At 43.0% G+C, this 18,390-nt stretch overlaps 1 protein-coding gene across 1 annotated transcript; it reads left to right on the top strand.

The window, feature by feature from the left end:
• Positions 1–10,730: 10,730 nt before the first annotated feature.
• kbtbd8 (kelch repeat and BTB (POZ) domain containing 8) lies at positions 10,731–18,277 on the top strand (the record flags this gene model as incomplete). Its single annotated transcript, XM_084464451.1, has 5 exons — positions 10,731–10,746; positions 13,052–13,259; positions 13,540–13,846; positions 13,968–14,787; positions 15,065–18,277. The coding sequence occupies 5 exons, from the start codon at positions 10,731–10,733 to the stop codon at positions 15,526–15,528; spliced, it is 1,815 nt and encodes a 604-aa protein (XP_084320577.1). The 3' UTR covers positions 15,529–18,277.
• Positions 18,278–18,390: the final 113 nt, after the last annotated feature.

An 18,390-nucleotide genomic window follows, 5' to 3' on the forward strand; every position in this document is an offset into this window, starting at 1 on the left:
TTTTCCCAATAACCCAACTATGCACTATTCTGAAGATATTGAATGGAAACGATCAACTAATTCATTGCATCCTCATGCAATGATGTTTCTTTCTTGTTTTCTTTATTCCTTTCCTCTGCTCTCCTGTCCTTGTATTTCCGTTCCTTTCATTCCATTTCCTCCACTCCCCTTTCCGTTTGACTCTTCTCCTCTCTCTCCTCCTCCTGTCTCCCTTTCCTATCTTCCCTCCCCTCCTCTCCTCCCCCTGTCTCTGTCTTCTCTCTTCCCTCCTCTCCTTCCCCCTCCCTCTCCTTTCCTGTCCTCCCCTCCTCCTATCCTCTCCCCTCCTCCTTTCCTCTCCTCTCCTCTTCTCTCCACCTCTCCTCTCCTCTGCTTCTCTTTTTTCCTTCTGTCCTTTCCTTATTCCCCCCCCTTTCCCTCCCGTAGTGTCTGGTGTCCTGTGGCTAATGAGGGTACAGACCGTTGGCCAGGTGAAAGATGTTCAGTGGGACTGACAGCTTTATTTTGGGCCACTCACACAGAAAAATGGCGTGCCAAGTTGAATAATTTAACAGCTTCATATCTCTGCTCATCCTCCAAGCCCGAGATCAATGGATGACATTCAAGATAGGGCGAGTCCATGCTTTGAAAAACACTCGGCATAGACTGGGAAATGTAGTCGCGGTTATGTGTGTGGTATTGTAGTGTGGCGTGCTCTTCGATGTACTGTTTAACAAGAACGGTCATACAACTGGAGTGCAGCAGGGTTCTCTTTTTTTCTTTTTGTTTCATGTTCATGTGAGGCCTGGCGGGAGCGCTGAGCGCAGGGTTGTTTGGCAAGCATGCAGACGACTGACAAACACCAGCCAATGTCTCCTACGGTCTGAGTGTAACACATCATCTGATGGTTGGAGTCCACCTGTGCTTCCCCACCCCGCCCCCAGAATCATTTTTTTGCTTCGGGCTGTGAGTCAAAATGAACCGCTCGCACAGTTTTCAGCGGCAATTCCATTTTTTTCCACCCCTGACAGCCGCCTCAGTTCAATTTGGCATGTCGGACATCAAATGCTTGATGGGGGCTCTCGTGGGACATGAGAGGGCTTGTTCTCTCCTAAAGGGGCCCTTGACCTTCCCTGCGCGTTGACACAACCCGGGCGTCGGCCCCACGTCCGCGGCCCAGGTTCCACTCCATGCAAATGTGGTGTCACCACATCAAACAGCCTGTTGATCAAAGGTCAGACCCTCCTTTGTATAGGTGTTTGATATCGAAAGTTCTTTTTCATCTCCAGCTGTCGGGGGTCATTAAAGGGGAAGGGGAGTGACGGAGTTAGAAGGGTGAGCGCGTCAGAGCCACAAGAGAGGGAGGGAGTGAGGGAGGGAGGGAGGGAGGGAGGAGATGGCAAGAGAGGCAGGCTGTTGCAACACCGATGTGATGTGTTGCATGTTTGCCATTTTAATTCCCCTTGTAGAAGGGTGTTTATTGTTGTATGTTTCCGGACATTTTCTGTGTGTATTGTCTTTGCAATTTGAGCGTTTTAAGCGCTTACAAATTGTGAGATTGGAAGGAAGGAAAAGTAAGAGGATGGAATCACTGCATCATTGCGATTAATTAGAGGCATGATTCACTGTGGCGTGTGCAAAATAAACCAATCCGGAATTATTAAGATTCACAGGACGGCACGGTCGCTGGGGAGCATACAGATCTGTGACATTATGCATGAAATTATGGTTAAGAAAAAAACTTCTTTCTATATTACTCACAAAAAACACATTGTGTGTGTGTGTATGTGTGCACATATGTGGTTTTGATGTGTGCATGGTCGTGCATGAATTGTTCCTTTTTTGTCTTTTTCCCCCTGCATGTTTGTGGGCATATCACATTCTAATTGCAAACGCAGCGTGCTATATCATCCAGGGTCGCTCCACCTACGATCCTTCACAGACGGGGCATGGAAACTCTGAGTCCTACGCACACAGGGGGACCTGCTGGGAGACAAAGTAGCATTATCCTTTCACTTGGGTGTCAGCATCCCATGCAAATGGATGTGTTACATTATGACATGCATCGAGCTCGACAATTTGTCACTCCTAGAATGTGTAGTTGCTTGTGCGTGTGTGTGGAAAGGTCAGCTGAAAGGATGGTGCCTTGAGATATAGTATCATATCCATGCATCGATTCTCCTGATAGAATTATTGATTCCTGGTAGCCGACCTCATTGACATCACATTTTGTAGTTGTAGGGAAATTCATGTTTGCTGACCTAAGTCAACTCATTATCATCTGTATCACTGCTAAAACATAAAATAATGTATTCAAAGAAATATATTTATAATAATATTTTTTTTTTTTCATGGCAAAGCCTCACATTTATCTGATCATATAGGCCAAGCATTTAAAAAATAAATAGTGTACTATGAATGGCTTGCGGTAGATATTTTAATATTCCTCTGTTGTTCTGGCATCAGTTGATAGATGGCAATGTTGCTCTTTCATAAAATCCTTTTCAAATTTATAAGTCATTTCATCCATGTTTTGTCTGTTTCTGAGTGCATGCATATAGGCCTACTACTACATCGTGGAGATACTTAATCGATGGTGACATACTCGTAAGTTTATGAATATCAATATATATTCCTTGTATATTTACAAATATTAATGTCGGTTACATCTTTCATGGAAACACAAATAAGTAACTATGTGATACATACCATGGAAAAAGGACCCTTATAAGATCTTATCTTATTTTCCACATGTTTTAATCAAACTAAAGTTTTTGGTTTAGTTGTTAGTGTTAAGTTTAGACTCAAGCTTTAGCTTTTTTTTTTTTTCTTTTTTTTTTGGCCATCTGTAAATGTATCCAGCCACTTTACTAAACTCTTTGTTTTGTAACAACAATAGAATATAATCAAAAATAAATAATAATAATAATAATAATAATAATAATAATAATAATAATAATAAAAGCAATATTGAATATTAGCAAATCAGAAGTCTTCATACATTTTTAGATAACAAGCCACAAAAAATAGCCAGGCTCAAATGCCAGACTTAAAATACATTGATTTACTTTTTTTTTAATTCAACACTCTTCTCAAGAGAATGGCTTCCGCTCAGTGTAATCTATATCGCAACATTAACATTGAAAATGTCACCATGACAAACAAGAAAATAAATAATAATTTGAATAATTATGGGTCTCCCTAAAAAATGATTGCCTTATCACCTTGGATGTCTAGCGTATCAATGGGAGGGACAGGGAGATCCATTCCAAGGGGGTCATTATCATCTCCTGGATACAAATGAAAACATCGGGTTTTCCTCTCCACGGCCCTTGAATAGACTTTGTTTGTGACAGAGGCACTCTGTGTGCCTGTGGACGGCTGCATTAATTGCCTGACAGGCCTATAACCCTGACTGCGTTGTATACGAAATGAGGAGCGAGGGGAATTTATTTATTTTCCCTTTTATTTTGTGGTGGGGCCTTTATGTAGACCCCACCACCTGTGGTTAGAGAAAGCAGGGGGAGGGTATGGGGGACAGTGGGGGAAGGGCGGTGGTTTAGAGGGGAAAAAAGGGGGCTGCAATGGAATAAAAAATGAAGTTGAACTAGTTTAAAGAGTGGGGGGAGAGAGAGAGAGAGAGGGGGGGGAGAACTGACAGCCAAATCATTAAGGAGAAAGAGCAGAAACAGACTTGAAAAGAAACCAATGTGAACATAAAACACAAAAGTAGGAATAAAGAGCATTTCATTATTAAGTAATCTGCATCTCGTGCACACATTTTATCTGTTTCATACATACATGCACACCCACACAGACACACACGCACGCATGTGCGCACACACACACACACACACACACACACACACACACACAGCGCCACAGTCTGAAGCATTTAGTGATGAGTTTATATCGTGACATGATAAGTTATTTGTCCCGCAGGAACGCTTTGCCTTTGCACTGTGTTGCTAAAACGCTGTGTCTGGACTGGGTGGTACGTAATGTGTATTACTGATCCTACCGAGATATCCCGGTTGAATGGGGTGTGACCAAATGTCTGCCCTACCGTTGGCCAAAACTCACAACCCCCGTCTGAAAGAAAGGGAGCATGAGGTGGTGGTCGTCTATAGAGCGTCAGGCCCCGACTGATGTGGGCGCGAGCAAGGCCTCCGGTGATAAAATGTGACATTTCCAGTTGTATTGGTGGCAGATGGTGTCTGCCCGCACCCTGCCCCACCTCTCCTGGCTCCTCTGCTCTATCGCAGCTCCTCAGGTCACTAACTTTGACTCGCTAAGCACCCTCATTTGTATTCTGGAAAGCTCTGTGGCAGCCATCCAGTTTTCTATGTGGAAAACAAAGGCTGGCGGGTGTCATCGCAGGATTTGCTTCCACCTCCCCCCCTCCCCCCTGCCCGCCAGAACCCAATTGCACTGATATGATTGTAGCAGAGCCAGAGAAAGAGAGAGGGAGAGATAGAGGGAGAGAGAGACAGAGGGAGAGACAGAGGGAGACAGAGAGCGAGAGAAAGAAAGAGATGCATGGAGTATTACCTGTGATGGAGAAATACAGAATATAAGGTGTCACCTCTCCAGATGAAGCATTTTGTGTGAGAGAAGTAGGAGCTCTCGTATTTATTCAGGAGGGTTTTTTGATTAAGTTTCAGGAATCATTGTGATGGCAAAGACACCAGCAGGCAATAACTGACAGACATAAAGAAGAAGAGACGTGAGCAAGAGCACAAGCGTACGTAAGTAAGTAATAATCTTGCACCATGTAATGGCTAAATGTGGCTATGCACACATAAGACAAACACAGACATGTAGAAACACACATGTTTCAAAATGAATGCATCAAAACACTTGTTTTGCACTGAAAACACTGAATCGTACGAACTGCAGTCTTGTTTTAGCAACGTGTTTTATGTAAAAAAAAAAAACGTTATGTAGAAAGATGTAGCCGATAAGGCATCAAAGAACGATAACCCCAATTAAATACAATAGCCTCCATCTACTCTCTCTGAACACACATTAAAAGAGAAAATGGTTAGAAGATATACTAGGCCAACTGCATTCCTCCAACTCATCTCCGAGGAGATAAATATACATATCTTTTGTTAAATAATGGTGCCCTCACAGCACTGATTCATTGTTATGCCTCCACCACTAATTCACTGACTGGGTCCCCAGACATGGGATTAACATTGATAAGTACTTGTGCATATATATTCTACTGCCTCTGGATAGGAGGCCCTCAATTTATCACCTTGTGAGTCTTGGTGAATAATACATAGGCATTGTCCCACTCCAGCACACTAAACCAAGGGCACTTGTAGTGGGAAAGAATTGCCCTTGTCCAACCAGTTAGCCAGCACCCCCCCCCCCCCCCACCCCCCCCAGGCTAGCTCCGACAGGTCTATTTGGAACGCTCTCATTTGACCTCCACATGCGTCTTCTCTCGGAGTGGCGCAGCGGGCTGATCAATCACCTGTTAATACACACTTGTTCAATCACATCCCCCCAGTGGTGAAACAACACCAATGCACATGTGTGCAGATGTAGAGAAACACAACATCTCTATATATGAAAGTGCATACAATCACCCTGCGTGTTTTGTCTGTCACACACGTACACAAACACACACACACACACACACACACACACACACACACACACACTTCTACAAACGCTTTTAAAAACGTCATTGTCTCTTCCTCACAGGTGCCTTCTCCTGCCACACCTTGAAAATGGGGATGCAACACAAATCATCTGTGGAGCGTGTAAGCCAACATCAATGAAGTCTCAACCCCTGACAGGACACTGCATTGTTTTGGGCTTGCGACAGCATGGCATTCTTCACACCAGAATGACTCTGATTGCCACAAACCCAAAGTGTGAGTCGATGGGACTCATGAATTTAAATGTTATGGCAGGCATCTGCTGGCAGCATCCTGCCCAACAGGGCCCTATCCCCCCTGCCCCGACGGACCTGCTTGACATGAAAGCACAGGTGTAAGCATGCACGTTTGGCGCTCTAGGAATAGGAAGAGGGGATATTGAGGAGTATCCGACCCCCAGAAAAGCAAGGCAAGGGGTTCTCAGCGGCAGGTCCGCGATGAGCGATCTGCTCCCGTACCTTTTTGTGGCCTTGTGCCACAGCTTTGTGGAGATGATGAAGTGCTAAAGTTGCCTTTCTCTCGTCGGTGCGAGCAGCCCCGGAGGCCGGGAGTCTGCATGATTGCCTCTGTTTGCTACATGACGTGACATGATGGAGAACACTCTCCTGGGGGCCACAATAATGTGAGAGGAAAGGTTGGAGGGAGAGAGAGAGAGAAAGAGGGAGAGAGAGAGAGAGAGAGAGAGAGAGAGAGAGAGAGAGAGAGAGAGAGAGAGAGAGAGAGAGAGAGAAAAGGAGGGAGAGATCCCCAGCCTTTTCAGTTGAGGCCATAGCATTCTCTGCATGCAATCGGATTTGCTGATGGCTCTCCATGCTTGCCTCTTCAATATTGATGACAGCAAGAGCTTTCACACATGGGTGCACAGTGCCACACATCGGGGGAGTCCTCTAATCCCATTCTGCTACTAGAGCTCCAGATCTCCCAGCTGGGTTCCTCCAGCCTGCAGGCCACACTGACCCAACCTGGCATGAAGTGAGAGAGAGAGAGAGAGAGAGAGAGAGAGAGAGAGAGAGAGAGAGAGAGAGAGGGGGGGGGGGGGGGGGAGAGCTCAAGCATGCGAGGACTCACCGGCCTATGAAGAAGACACTGGAGGACCATTTAGAAACGGGAGGGGGGTAAAATGGTGCACAGGGCAGCTATTTTTTCTTTGCTCTTCACTAATTAGCTAAACGGCTAAAAAAAGGCAAATTTTATAAAACCAAATCCATCAGCTGGACAAGTGGAGCAGCTAAGGCACAGTGGGGAGGCCCGAGATGCTATTATTTGTTTGCTTTACAACTTGAAGGACGAAACACAAGATTCGTCCCTAAAGTTTCAGAAGGCCAAAACATCTATTTAGACAATTTACGGTTGCAATTTGGTTGCCATCATAGCTTTCCAATCATGCTATTGTTTAACGTCAATTTGAATGGCTGACAAGAAAGAGGGTACATTGTTACACATCTCTGCTTAATCAGGGCTTCTTCATCCGTCTCAGTCCTCTAAAGAATGATTGGTTAATATCCCCACAGGAGTTGGCCACCCACTGTGCTGCAGAGAACCACGTCATGCATGGCGGTCCTCCACTCTTGAAAGCTTTAATAGCGCAAGCTTGAAAGGTTTGGCTTCAGCAAACTCAGTTTCTCTCAGTTGTCCAGGCCTTATGTAGTAGTATAATATGATAAAGATTTCATACTTCATTAAACTAAACCAATACACTTTTTAAAACTACAAAGATTTCCTTCCAGGCTTTTGAGCCTTCTAAAATATATTTTTCTAGTTTACTCAAATAAGACATCAACATGGATAATTTCATAATTTCCTCCGAAATACCAACAAAATAGTACTGTAAGGTTCTAAACTCTCAAACAACCATTAGCAAATATGCTTGTCAGCTGTTTCAATGTGACTGGATGGATGGTTGGGCATAGCAGGGTGCTCTCTCTCTCTCGCAGAGAGAGAGAGAGAGAGAGAGAGAGAGAGAGAGAGAGAGAGAGAGAGAGAGAGAGAGAGAGAGAGAGAGAGAGAGAGAGAGAGAGAGAGAGAAAGGAGGGAGAGGTCCCGTACAGACACACATTCAGAGACAGACAGAAAGACGGGAAGAGGGAGCGAGACACACACATATGGAGAGGCAGAGAGAGTTGTAATCATCAAGTGGGACCTCCAGGACTGTACTTACTGTGGCCTCCCACTGTGCTCCTATTTGTCTCATTGCGGGTGGCAGAGGGGAGCCGATGGCTCTTCACAACATCTGCAGGCATTCTTCCACAGGCCCACAGAGGCATATAATAAACCATTACTTCCATTTCTGACAAAAACACACATTTAAACTAGGATTATACCCCCTGCCTCCACTCCCTTATGCCTTCATAGATCTCGCCATCTCTTCTACAAGCCAAACGTGGGCAAATTGAGGCTTCCTTCTTCTACGGTACTCTCTCTAATCAGTCCAGTCCACAACCGTGTCAGAAGAAAAGTGCAGATTTTGAACTCCCTACATACACAAACACATGCATGCATGCACACACACACGCACACACACACACACATGCACAGTCTGTGTGTGTATGTATTGTGCGGTTAAAAGGATGGTCTGGACAGCATCACATCACTGAAGCTTTTCTTTGAATCTTTGAAATACCACCAAAGGAAACCTTCAGGTCATGGTGTTTCAGCCAGGGGTTTACTGCTGGACGATGGGGAATCAGTTTGAATGTACCAAATAAGGAATATCTGCAGGGTTAGGAATACAAACCACAGTTATGTCAAATAACACCAACCCCAGGAAGCCTGATTTTCCTCATTCAACAACATCTAGAGCCCAATTTCACAAGTGACTCCATGGCTGAATGGGAAGAAATTGAAACAAAAGTGAAATCTATTGCTTGTATTGCAGTTACTTTTTCATTTGGATTGTTTCACCGTGTTATGCAGCAAAGGGCTGGTACTGAAGCAAGAAACCCTCAGCAAAAAACGAAGCTCCCTTCTGTAGCCAAGTGGTTGTATTCCACTCTATCCAATCCAACCCGATTCTTAACTAAGCGATACTTTTAATGTGTACTCTAAAAGAAAAGTTTCAAATACAAACAAATTTGTTAATTATGTTACAATGCTAAGATTACAAGCCTCTTCAGTATCAACACAGTTGAAAGACGCTGGTTAAAATGCTGGAATGGATCAATCCTATTGACGAAAAGTTCTGTATTTTACTACTTATGCATCTTTGAAAAACATAATCATACACATTTTTTAACTTTTTAGCTTTTTAACTATCATGGTTAAGAAGGGTTTAAGAGTCTGATAGTGTAGGGAATAATATGCTGATGAAAGCACACTGTCCCAAAGCATCAACCTTGCTTCTTCTAAACCTTCATATTTAAGGAATACATTGTGTGCCTCCCACCCCAGTGTATGGTATGCCCTCATACACATTTTTTTTTATTTCACAGGCTTGTGTAATTATTCAAGAAAATCCAGTACTATATTAATTCTAATTACTACTCTAATTTCAATGGGTATTAAATGGCAGCATGTTAGAACAGGGAAATGACATGCATCACAAGACAAAAATAGACAAAAAGACACACCAAATAAACAGCAGTCAGTGTAATTGTCTTGACAGCAGTAGATTGCAGGTGGCCCCATACATGTCAAAAGGCCTATCACACTGCACTTCAACAAGCCACTTCTCCTGTAATTGAGTTCAAATTGAGATTAATTATGAAGCAAACACATTATAAAAAGGGTATCACCAGGTTATGGTTGACAGCTAAAGACTCATTGCAGCACTAATCATATAACACATAATTAAATGAAGCACCTACATAAGCTGTAGACAGCAGTCTCCCATGTAACTTTGGAGGTCAATGTTGACATAAGTGCCCTCATTTATTCCACATAGGATCCATACAAACGGCAAGTTTCTGTATATGTACATATTCATTGTTGCTTATATTTGAGTCAAGATAGATATACAACCTGATAAGCATTCTAAGATATATAAGGTTAGCATGAAACATTTAAATGCTCTTAGATTCTTCCTGACAATTATTGTGATTATTGTGCAGTTCCTTTACTCATACTCTCAAAATCTGGATTTTTGTTAGTAAGAGGTTGGGTGGCAGCAGATGAGGGGGTCAGGGATCAAACAGAAATACATTTTGATGCAATCCTGTGGGCTGTGAGCGTTAAATGTCATTTTCTTTGAGGTCACTGTCGGGAGAATAACAGTTGAAGGGGGAGGAATCTTCCTCGTAGATTCAACATCAAGCATCATTTGACTACTCTTTTTGTAAATGTTGCAATAAAGACCATATGGTCCTGCTGGGATGATGTTGGCTTGTAGTTACTTTAACGGGACGATATAATTAAAAACGGAAAGTAAATGTTTTGCTCTGTAAACATGTGTTTACCAAGTTACCCATATGCCCCATATGTCCACAGCTCGGGAGGCAATTTGTCTTCAGTTATGAACCATAGGCCTATAACTATTTGGGCCTATAGCCACACAGTTACATCAAAAATATGCAACACAGACGAATGCTTGTTGTAATGCCTGTCCCAATTAAATAACATTTTAGTGTTACTGAAAAGTTGAACTTCAACTAAAGAACTGTTGGAAACATGGAAATGGAAATTCCTTGATGAAGCCTCTGCTGTGAAGCTGGAACCCCCGGGGCCAAAGGGTAATGTGGATTGGAATCACCCGTGCTTATAATGGGATCCATAAATATATGGGATTTATATGCACAACACTACACAAAACTACAGGTGATCATGTCATTCTTTAAATTAGGGCTGGTTGGTAGTTTATTCGGTCGATATTTTAACCAGGGACACAAAGACTGAAGATGAAATAGGGTTTTAACTCCTTCTGTTAAGTTACTGAAATTGCGGATCATTTCGCTATTATTTCTCAACCTCGTTCCCCACCGGGCGTTCTCGTAACGCTTTCCCATGTCAACAGTTCTCAATTTCAGACCAGAAGGTATTTCATTGGCTGCTGGAATCCTTCCTCTCTCGCTATTGGATGGCGCTGTTTCCGGGGCTCTGTAGGTTGACGTTTCTCGGTCTGCCTTGAGAGACAGACCGGGGAGAATGGCTGCCAGTGGAGGTTTGTTACAATTCGTTGTTTTTGTTTAGAAGTTCGACTGAAATGGCACATTCTAAAGTTACACATGTTTTGTTAATCGATATTTTACCACGGTATCTGTACGCTGGTCGAGCGACAGTGCCCCAGGTAGCAGTGTTCTCGTGAAAAGAAGTGCAGCTCCAGAGTCTATTTAACAGTGTGGGGTAGAGTTAGCCCGGCTATGTGGCTAATGTTAGCTACTGGACTGCTTTTAGCCAACCGCTTAGCTCATGACCACAGCTGAGTGTGTAAACACTCGTTCACAGAAGCGACGTGTTGATTCGGGTTACACGCGTTGGATGGGGGAAAATGAGTCCAAGAATGACAACTACATCTCAGCTAGCCCGGGAACGTCCGCTTTATCTCAAGCCTTTGGGGAACTCTATTTGTTTTCACGTTGTTCAGCATCATGTTTTGTGGACTAGCTAGTCCACGGTATCTTTGCAGCTAGCCCCATGCTGTAAGCAATACCTCTGGGGCTGGGGGTCATATGTCGTCAATTGATAGTTGGTGAAAGAAGGACTGACTAGTAGTCCAATGGCTTGGGCTACATATGTCCACGTTGACAAATGTACGCGTGTGGCCCAGTTGTGTGTAGTGTGAATGGATACGAGGAACGCTGACTGGCTAAAGGGATCCCTTTAACTCCCTTGCTAACGCAAGAGCTAAGCTGCCAGCCGGTTATATTGTACACTTGTTAGCCTGCTAGCGGCCACATAGCGAGACGTTAGCCAAGTTTCTTACCTACCCGAGACCCCTTTGTTCTGTCAAGTATTGGACATTGGCTCTCCATAGATTTGAAGCGGTAGCAACGAGACACCCGACACTTAAGTTGTTACCTCAAACAAAAACAGGAAAATGTACAACCACAAAAGTGTGGTGATGATAATGTATCCCGATCCTGGCTCTCCAGTAGGTTCGCAATTAAAACTCCTTTAATGAGTAGGCTGTTCCTTTAAGGAATATGGACAGCGACGCGTATCGCCATTCTGCCTTCCCTAGGGTTTCTTTTTTCTTTCTTTTTTAATTTGTTGTGACATACTTTAAACTATTTACCGTCACAATATTCTTGGAAATGTTCAACTACAACACGGCGTCACTATGCTGACCATTACCTAAACTAATGCAGATAACACGCATGTGAGATGAATCTAATAATGTGGATATAGCCACGTGAAGTGGTATGTGGCTTTAATAACTTAACTTCAATAAAATACAACGAAATTACTTTGAGGTATTTTCCATTTAAATCGTTTCGTTTGTTTCGTTTGTCTTTTTGTTGGTCGATTTTTTTTGTAGTTGTAAAAATAAGTATACTTTTCACAATTTATAGGGGAGTGTGCGGTAAGATTTAAAAAAACAACAACATCTACCTTGAATTCAGAATGTCCCTGTCAACCAAAATGATAATGATGATGCATCTATGAAAATATGACACTTTTTTCAAGTTGAATGCATTTTCCTTTTCCAAATAGTATTTATATATATATATATATATATATATACACTCTCTCTCTCTCTCTCTCTCTCTCTCTCTCTCTCTCTCTCTCTCTCTCTCTCTCTCTCTCTCTCTCTCTCTCTCTCTCTCTCTCTCTCTCGGTAACTTAAGCACAATATAAAATCTGTCAATATTTCTGTCTTTTGCCACTTCTCTCCTTGACATCAGTGACATCTCAATCTCCTCTTTCTTGGCATGATAGCTTTTCTACAATGTTTAAAATATGAAAAACCAGTTGTGTAATACTACATTGAAATACCACTTTCCAAACTTAACTTCAGTGCATCATGGTGGGGTAATTGAATGACTGGCTCAACTTACTTTGCCCCACAGCCACAATTTTGGAACAATTCAGGCTGATCTTTAGAGCAATTATTCCCATGGTTTCATACCTTGGCAAATCACCAACATGTATGACATATTTTTACGTGTGGCTAAAATAGCAGTCATTATACCTGATATGTTTAAACAATACATTACTTTGGCAAGCAAAAAACGGTTTATTGAGATAAAAAACATGCTACATCTTTACTATGCGTTTCTCTCCATCACAGCCAGATATAAATTATGGCTTCTTCCTGAATGTGTACAGTTGCCTAAATACGGGGGGTGGGTCAACTTACCCACTGGCTCATCCTACCCCACTCTCCCCTACGTAAATAATGTGATATCTTTCATTCAAATCCCTAAATTGGTTCATTGTGCATGTTTAAAATCTCACATAGCATATTGGAATGGTCTCAGCCATCTCTAATCTTATTCTGATTTATCCTGCATTTTTTTTTTCAGAGGTAGGGAAGCTGTTACAAGTTCAAAATGGAACTCCTATAAGCACCAACTACAACGGGGTAGATGCTGTCCACGCCTGTACCATTCTTCAGCAGCTCAAGTCCTTGTACGATGAAGCTCAGCTCACAGACATCGTTGTAGAAGTGGACCATGGGCAGACATTCTCCTGTCATCGAAATGTCCTTGCTGCCATCAGCCCATATTTTAGGTATGAAGTGTTGAAACTTTTTTTTCATATTTTGTAAGAATTATTTGTTGGCTGATTCGAACCAAGACAGCTGAGTTTAAAGTGCTTTATGATATATTTCCTATTCTTGGTAGAAATTTGCTCTAGATTTATATTTATTGGTAAACATGGACACATGCTAAAGCCATTATGCTTTAAAAGTTAGTGTGTTTTTGTTTGCATGTACACAAATAAGTTATTGTTTAGTCTGTGGAGTTGAAATACCAAAGCAGAATCCTAACATGTCCCCTCTGACCACCAGGTCCATGTTCACCAGTGGCCTTACAGAGTGCAACCAGCCTGAAGTCAGGATCGTAGGGGTGGAATCTGAATCCATGAACCTAGTCTTGGACTACGCCTACACATCAAGGGTGACACTTTCGGAGTCCAATGTTCAGGCCCTGTTCACAGCAGCCAGCATCTTCCAAATCCCTGCCCTGCAGGACCTTTCTGCCCAGTTCATGATCAGCCGCCTAGACCCACAGAACTGTATCGGGGTCTACATGTTCGCTGATGCCTATGGCCACCAAGAGCTGAGGGAGCGTTCGCAAGATTACATCCGCAAGAAGGTCAGTTGTGATGATGTACCTAAATTGCATATTTTATTTGCATATTTAAAAATTTTGAGGTATGACGGATTCCTCACGGTATGGTGATTTGTCTTTTGTTTCTGTGTTGCTGTTGTTGTAGTTTGTATGCGTGTCGTGGGAGCAGGAGTTCCTCCAGATGACGAAGGAGCAGCTCGTCAGCATTCTCAACAACGATGACCTGAACGTGGAGAAGGAGGAGCACGTGTACGAGAGCATAGTACGCTGGCTGGAGCACGACCGGCCGGGCCGAGAGGGTGACCTCGCGGAGGTGTTCTCCCAGTGCATCCGTCTGCCCCTTCTGGACGAGGCCTTCCTCAGCCGCATACCTCCCCCCTTTGCATGTGCCCTCTCCCTTTCCAAGGACCCCGCCGAGGTCAAAACCGGCCTCAATGGCACCAATGGCTGCTCCCAGCGCCTGGGCATGACGGCCTCGGAGATGGTCATCTGCTTTGATGCTGCACACAAACACTCAGGAAAGAAGCAGACCGTGCCTTGCCTGGACACGGCCACTGGCCGAGTGTTCAAGCTCTGCAAGCCCCCTAATGACTTCAGAGAGGTTGGCATACTGGTGTCCTCGGAGAACGACATCTTCATTGCAGGAGGCTACCGGCCCAGCAACAGTGAGGTGTCCATCGACCACCGTGCAGAGAGTGACTTCTGGCAATACGAGCACGCAGGGAATAGGTGGCTTCCACGAGCGCCTCTGCTGCGGGCTAGGATTGGCTGCAGGCTGGTGCACTGCTGCGGGAAGCTCTATGCACTTGGGGGCCGCGTTTATGAAGGTGATGGGAGGAATGCATTAAAGTCTGTAGAGTGCTACGACGCCAGAGACAACTGCTGGTCAGCAGTCAGCCCCATGCCAGTGGCCATGGAGTTCCACAGTGCTGTCGAGTACAAGGATCGCATCTACATTCTCCAAGGTGAGTACATACAAGGACTTTTTTTTTTTTTTTTACAACCAAAACAAACGGTTCTTAATAATAAACTTTATAATATAAATGTAATAATAAACTTTTCTTTAAAGTGTTATAAATCCACAGGCCTTAATGTATTAAATAAGACCCTATCTGTCTTGACAGTGGGTCGATGGCAATCAGCATGGCAACTGTGTAATATACAAAACTAACTATTGTGGTGAAACATCAGTTTGGTAAGGGAATATAAAAAATAACAATGACATTTGTTTCCTACCGACAGGCGAGTATTTCTTCTGCTTCGACCCCCGTAAGGACTACTGGGGCCAACTGTCTCCAATGGTTGTCTCGCGGAGTCAGGGTCTGGCTGCCTTACATAAGAACTGCATCTACTACATTGCTGGCATCTGCAGGAACCACCAGCGCACCTTCACGGTAGAGGTCTACGACATAGAGCAGAACACGTGGAGCCGGAAGAGAGACCTGCCCTTCGACCAAGCCACAAGCCCCTACATCAAGGCCATGCTGCTTCAGGGCAAGCTGCACCTGTTTGTACGAGCCACCCAGGTCATGGTGGAGGAGCACGTGTTCCGCACCAGCCGCAAGAACTCGCTTTACCAGTACGACGACGAGGCCGACCTATGGACCAAAGTCTACGAGACTCCCGATCGCCTGTGGGACCTTGGCCGCCATTTTGAATGCGTGGTCGCTAAACTTTACCCCCAGTGTCTACAGAAAGTGCTCTGAGGCCTCCCTCCGGACACGTTTTGAGAACCCAATCGCAAAGGCAGAAGGAGTGTTTGGGCCCTGCCTGCCTTGTGCCTGGTGCTACCTTGGTTCTTTGCACCACAGGGACTATTGTCAGTCAAGTTGATCAGGAAGGGGTGCTTTTAAAGATTGCAGTATTTGTTTTTTTTCTCTTCAGAATGCACCAACCACCAACACTGATGTTTGTTTTACAAAATCATACAATGAATCGTAAGTGCAATTATGTTTGCTTGTTCTTGAGCCTTGTTGTTCCATTTTATTATGGAGGCATATATATAATTTTACACGTGATACGCATGCTGTTTTTTTGTTTTTTTTCATTAGCTCAAACGTCCCTCAGAGTGTGGATGCTAGGTGTCAACATAAAGTGAAAATCTATATCTAAATGATTCTACATATTATATTCATACGGGTAAGATGAGCACTGGCTCATGATTCGATCACTAGCTCAGATAGATTTTTCTTTTGGGGGGGGGTCTTTAATGCTAAGCTAAATCTCGGCAACCATTTTGTCAAGTTTTCATTTGAATTGTTCTTGTGATTTAGTATGCTTGAAGCACGTCACTTTTTGACACCAATTGTATCCTCACCAATCCGGGTGTTGGGGAAAAAACACAGGTTTGAGCTGTCTGATATTTAACTGCATGGAGGACAGAGGTGCTCCGAGCATCCCTCCCTTAGGTGAGCGTCTTGTTTGTGTCATATGACAACTTTAGTGAATAGTTCAAATATTTCTTCTCCACATTGGAGAAATAAAGTCCAACTTGTGGCAAATACTAAGTTCAGAACGCCTAGCAGGTTTACCTCAGCAAGTATACAAATCTGGCAAAAGGATAAGGCCAATTTATTATGTTTGCCAAAGTGTAAGACGCTTGGTTAAATGTTGGGATCTGTCAAGGTTTTTTTTTGTCTTTTCTCCCTCGTGAATGAGGTCAAGTTTTCATCTAGACTTGGACATTGAAAATATATATGGTAGCAATAACTAATGTAACTATGATTAGGCTATATTAGGTTGTTTTACCTTAGTAGAAAGTGCATTATTTCATTAGAGGCCTGTCTTTTCTAGTTTAAATCATGTAGGTCCTGATATTGGGTGTTTGGGTCATATGGATGTAGACTTGAAGTGTTTCTATAATGAACAGTGCAGATCCCTAGGGGATGTCATTGTGCCTATGGGTAGATATGGGACATCAGAATCATGTACTGTCCTGATCCAGAGGAATATCTGTCTTACTTGACATTGCACTGAATCATTCTCCACCTAACTGCAAACTTTACGAAGCACCCTCCTGAACATGCAGACTTTGGTGTGTGTGTGTGTGTGTGTGTGTGTGTGTGTGTGTGTGTGTGTGTGTGTGTGTGTGTGTGTGTGTGTGTGTGTGTGTGTGTGAGACACACACACACAAGTGAGTCTGGAAGAGCTGACTCATACCGAACTGTTGGTGCTGCTTTTTATGGACAATCTTGTATAAAAGTAATACGGTCATCTAATGTTCCCTGTTCAACAATGACATTTTCTTCATGCAGGTAACTGTCCATATTTGCACTACTCTGCACCCCTTTATTTTATCTAATCTTGAAAGGAATTTATTTTGTCCCTCCAAATCATTTATCTACAATCAATCTGTTAGATTCAACACCTTTTTGACTGGAGATTAATACAAGAAGAGTTCAATTCAAGATGGAGTTGTCTCCAAGTGACCTGGCTTCAGAAAAACCCTCAACAGCCAATCTGGGGATTGGAGATTCCAACCATATGCCTCCGTACAGCCATGTGGTAACCAGTAACAGAACTCTCAGGATAACTATTGATACAGTACTGTATTTAAATGTTTGTTATGTGTAAAATACTGTACTATAGGTTTGCTGTACTTGCACAGTTTTGAAACGTATTTTTTCGTTTTTTTTACAACTTGAAAAATAGATGTGATTTTTGAGTTTTACCATTTTTCTTTGGTAATGTTGAGTAATTTTGTGTTGTAAAAAAATAACCTTTTGATTTTTCTTTGTTCTTTTTAGTATTGTTTTATTTGTAACATATCATTCAAATCAAGCATTACAGATGGATAACAGAGTTATAACAGTTTCACCACACCAGTCATTTTCATGCAACGAGCTAAGAATCAATCATTGTGCTTTCTGTGTCAGTGGGTTGAGATACCCAGCTCATTTCTGGTTGTCAATATGCATATGGTGCTATACCGTTGAACTCTTCCTGCATTTTTGTTTGTGAAAAGTGTCTGATTACAGCTGTGGCCTGGTGCTTCCGTAACTTTTGAACTTCCTTATTAAGTCATTTAGCGCATGTGAATTAGGCATTACTTTCCCTAGCCAACCATACTATAGCAACCTTTCATGGCAGAAGGGTGTGTAACCACTGAGATCCTATATCGTGAGATTAACCACATTTATCTTACTTATTACACTATCAAGTCAGTTTAATGTGGGTGTGAGCAATAGCATGGACAGTGTTTAGTTTATTTTGCACTGGAGTTGCTGGCTCTTGTGTAAAGGGTCAGTTAGGGTTAGGAGTTGACAGTGCTTACCCTGGTTTACCTACCGCACACTAGAAAGAGCAATAGGCATTTCTATGTTCTCCAGTTCAGAATTTGCCTCCACGGCTGTAATCGGATCACATCGGGCATTTTGTCACTATTTGCTGGTTTGTTATTGGGGTTTCGGGGTATAGAGGTGGTTGAGCTTAACTGTGAAATTCACATTGCACATACTTTTGAGAATAAAACTATGACAAGAAAGTACTTTCCTTTTTATAAGAAATGTTAATATTTGAAACCAATGTTGCCGACAAGGGGGACCATCTATTTGAAACCCAATTAAAAT

The sequence above is a fragment of the Micromesistius poutassou genome, assembly GCF_964030765.1.
Source record: "Micromesistius poutassou genome assembly, chromosome: 2".
Taxonomy (NCBI): Eukaryota; Metazoa; Chordata; class Actinopteri; order Gadiformes; family Gadidae; genus Micromesistius; species Micromesistius poutassou.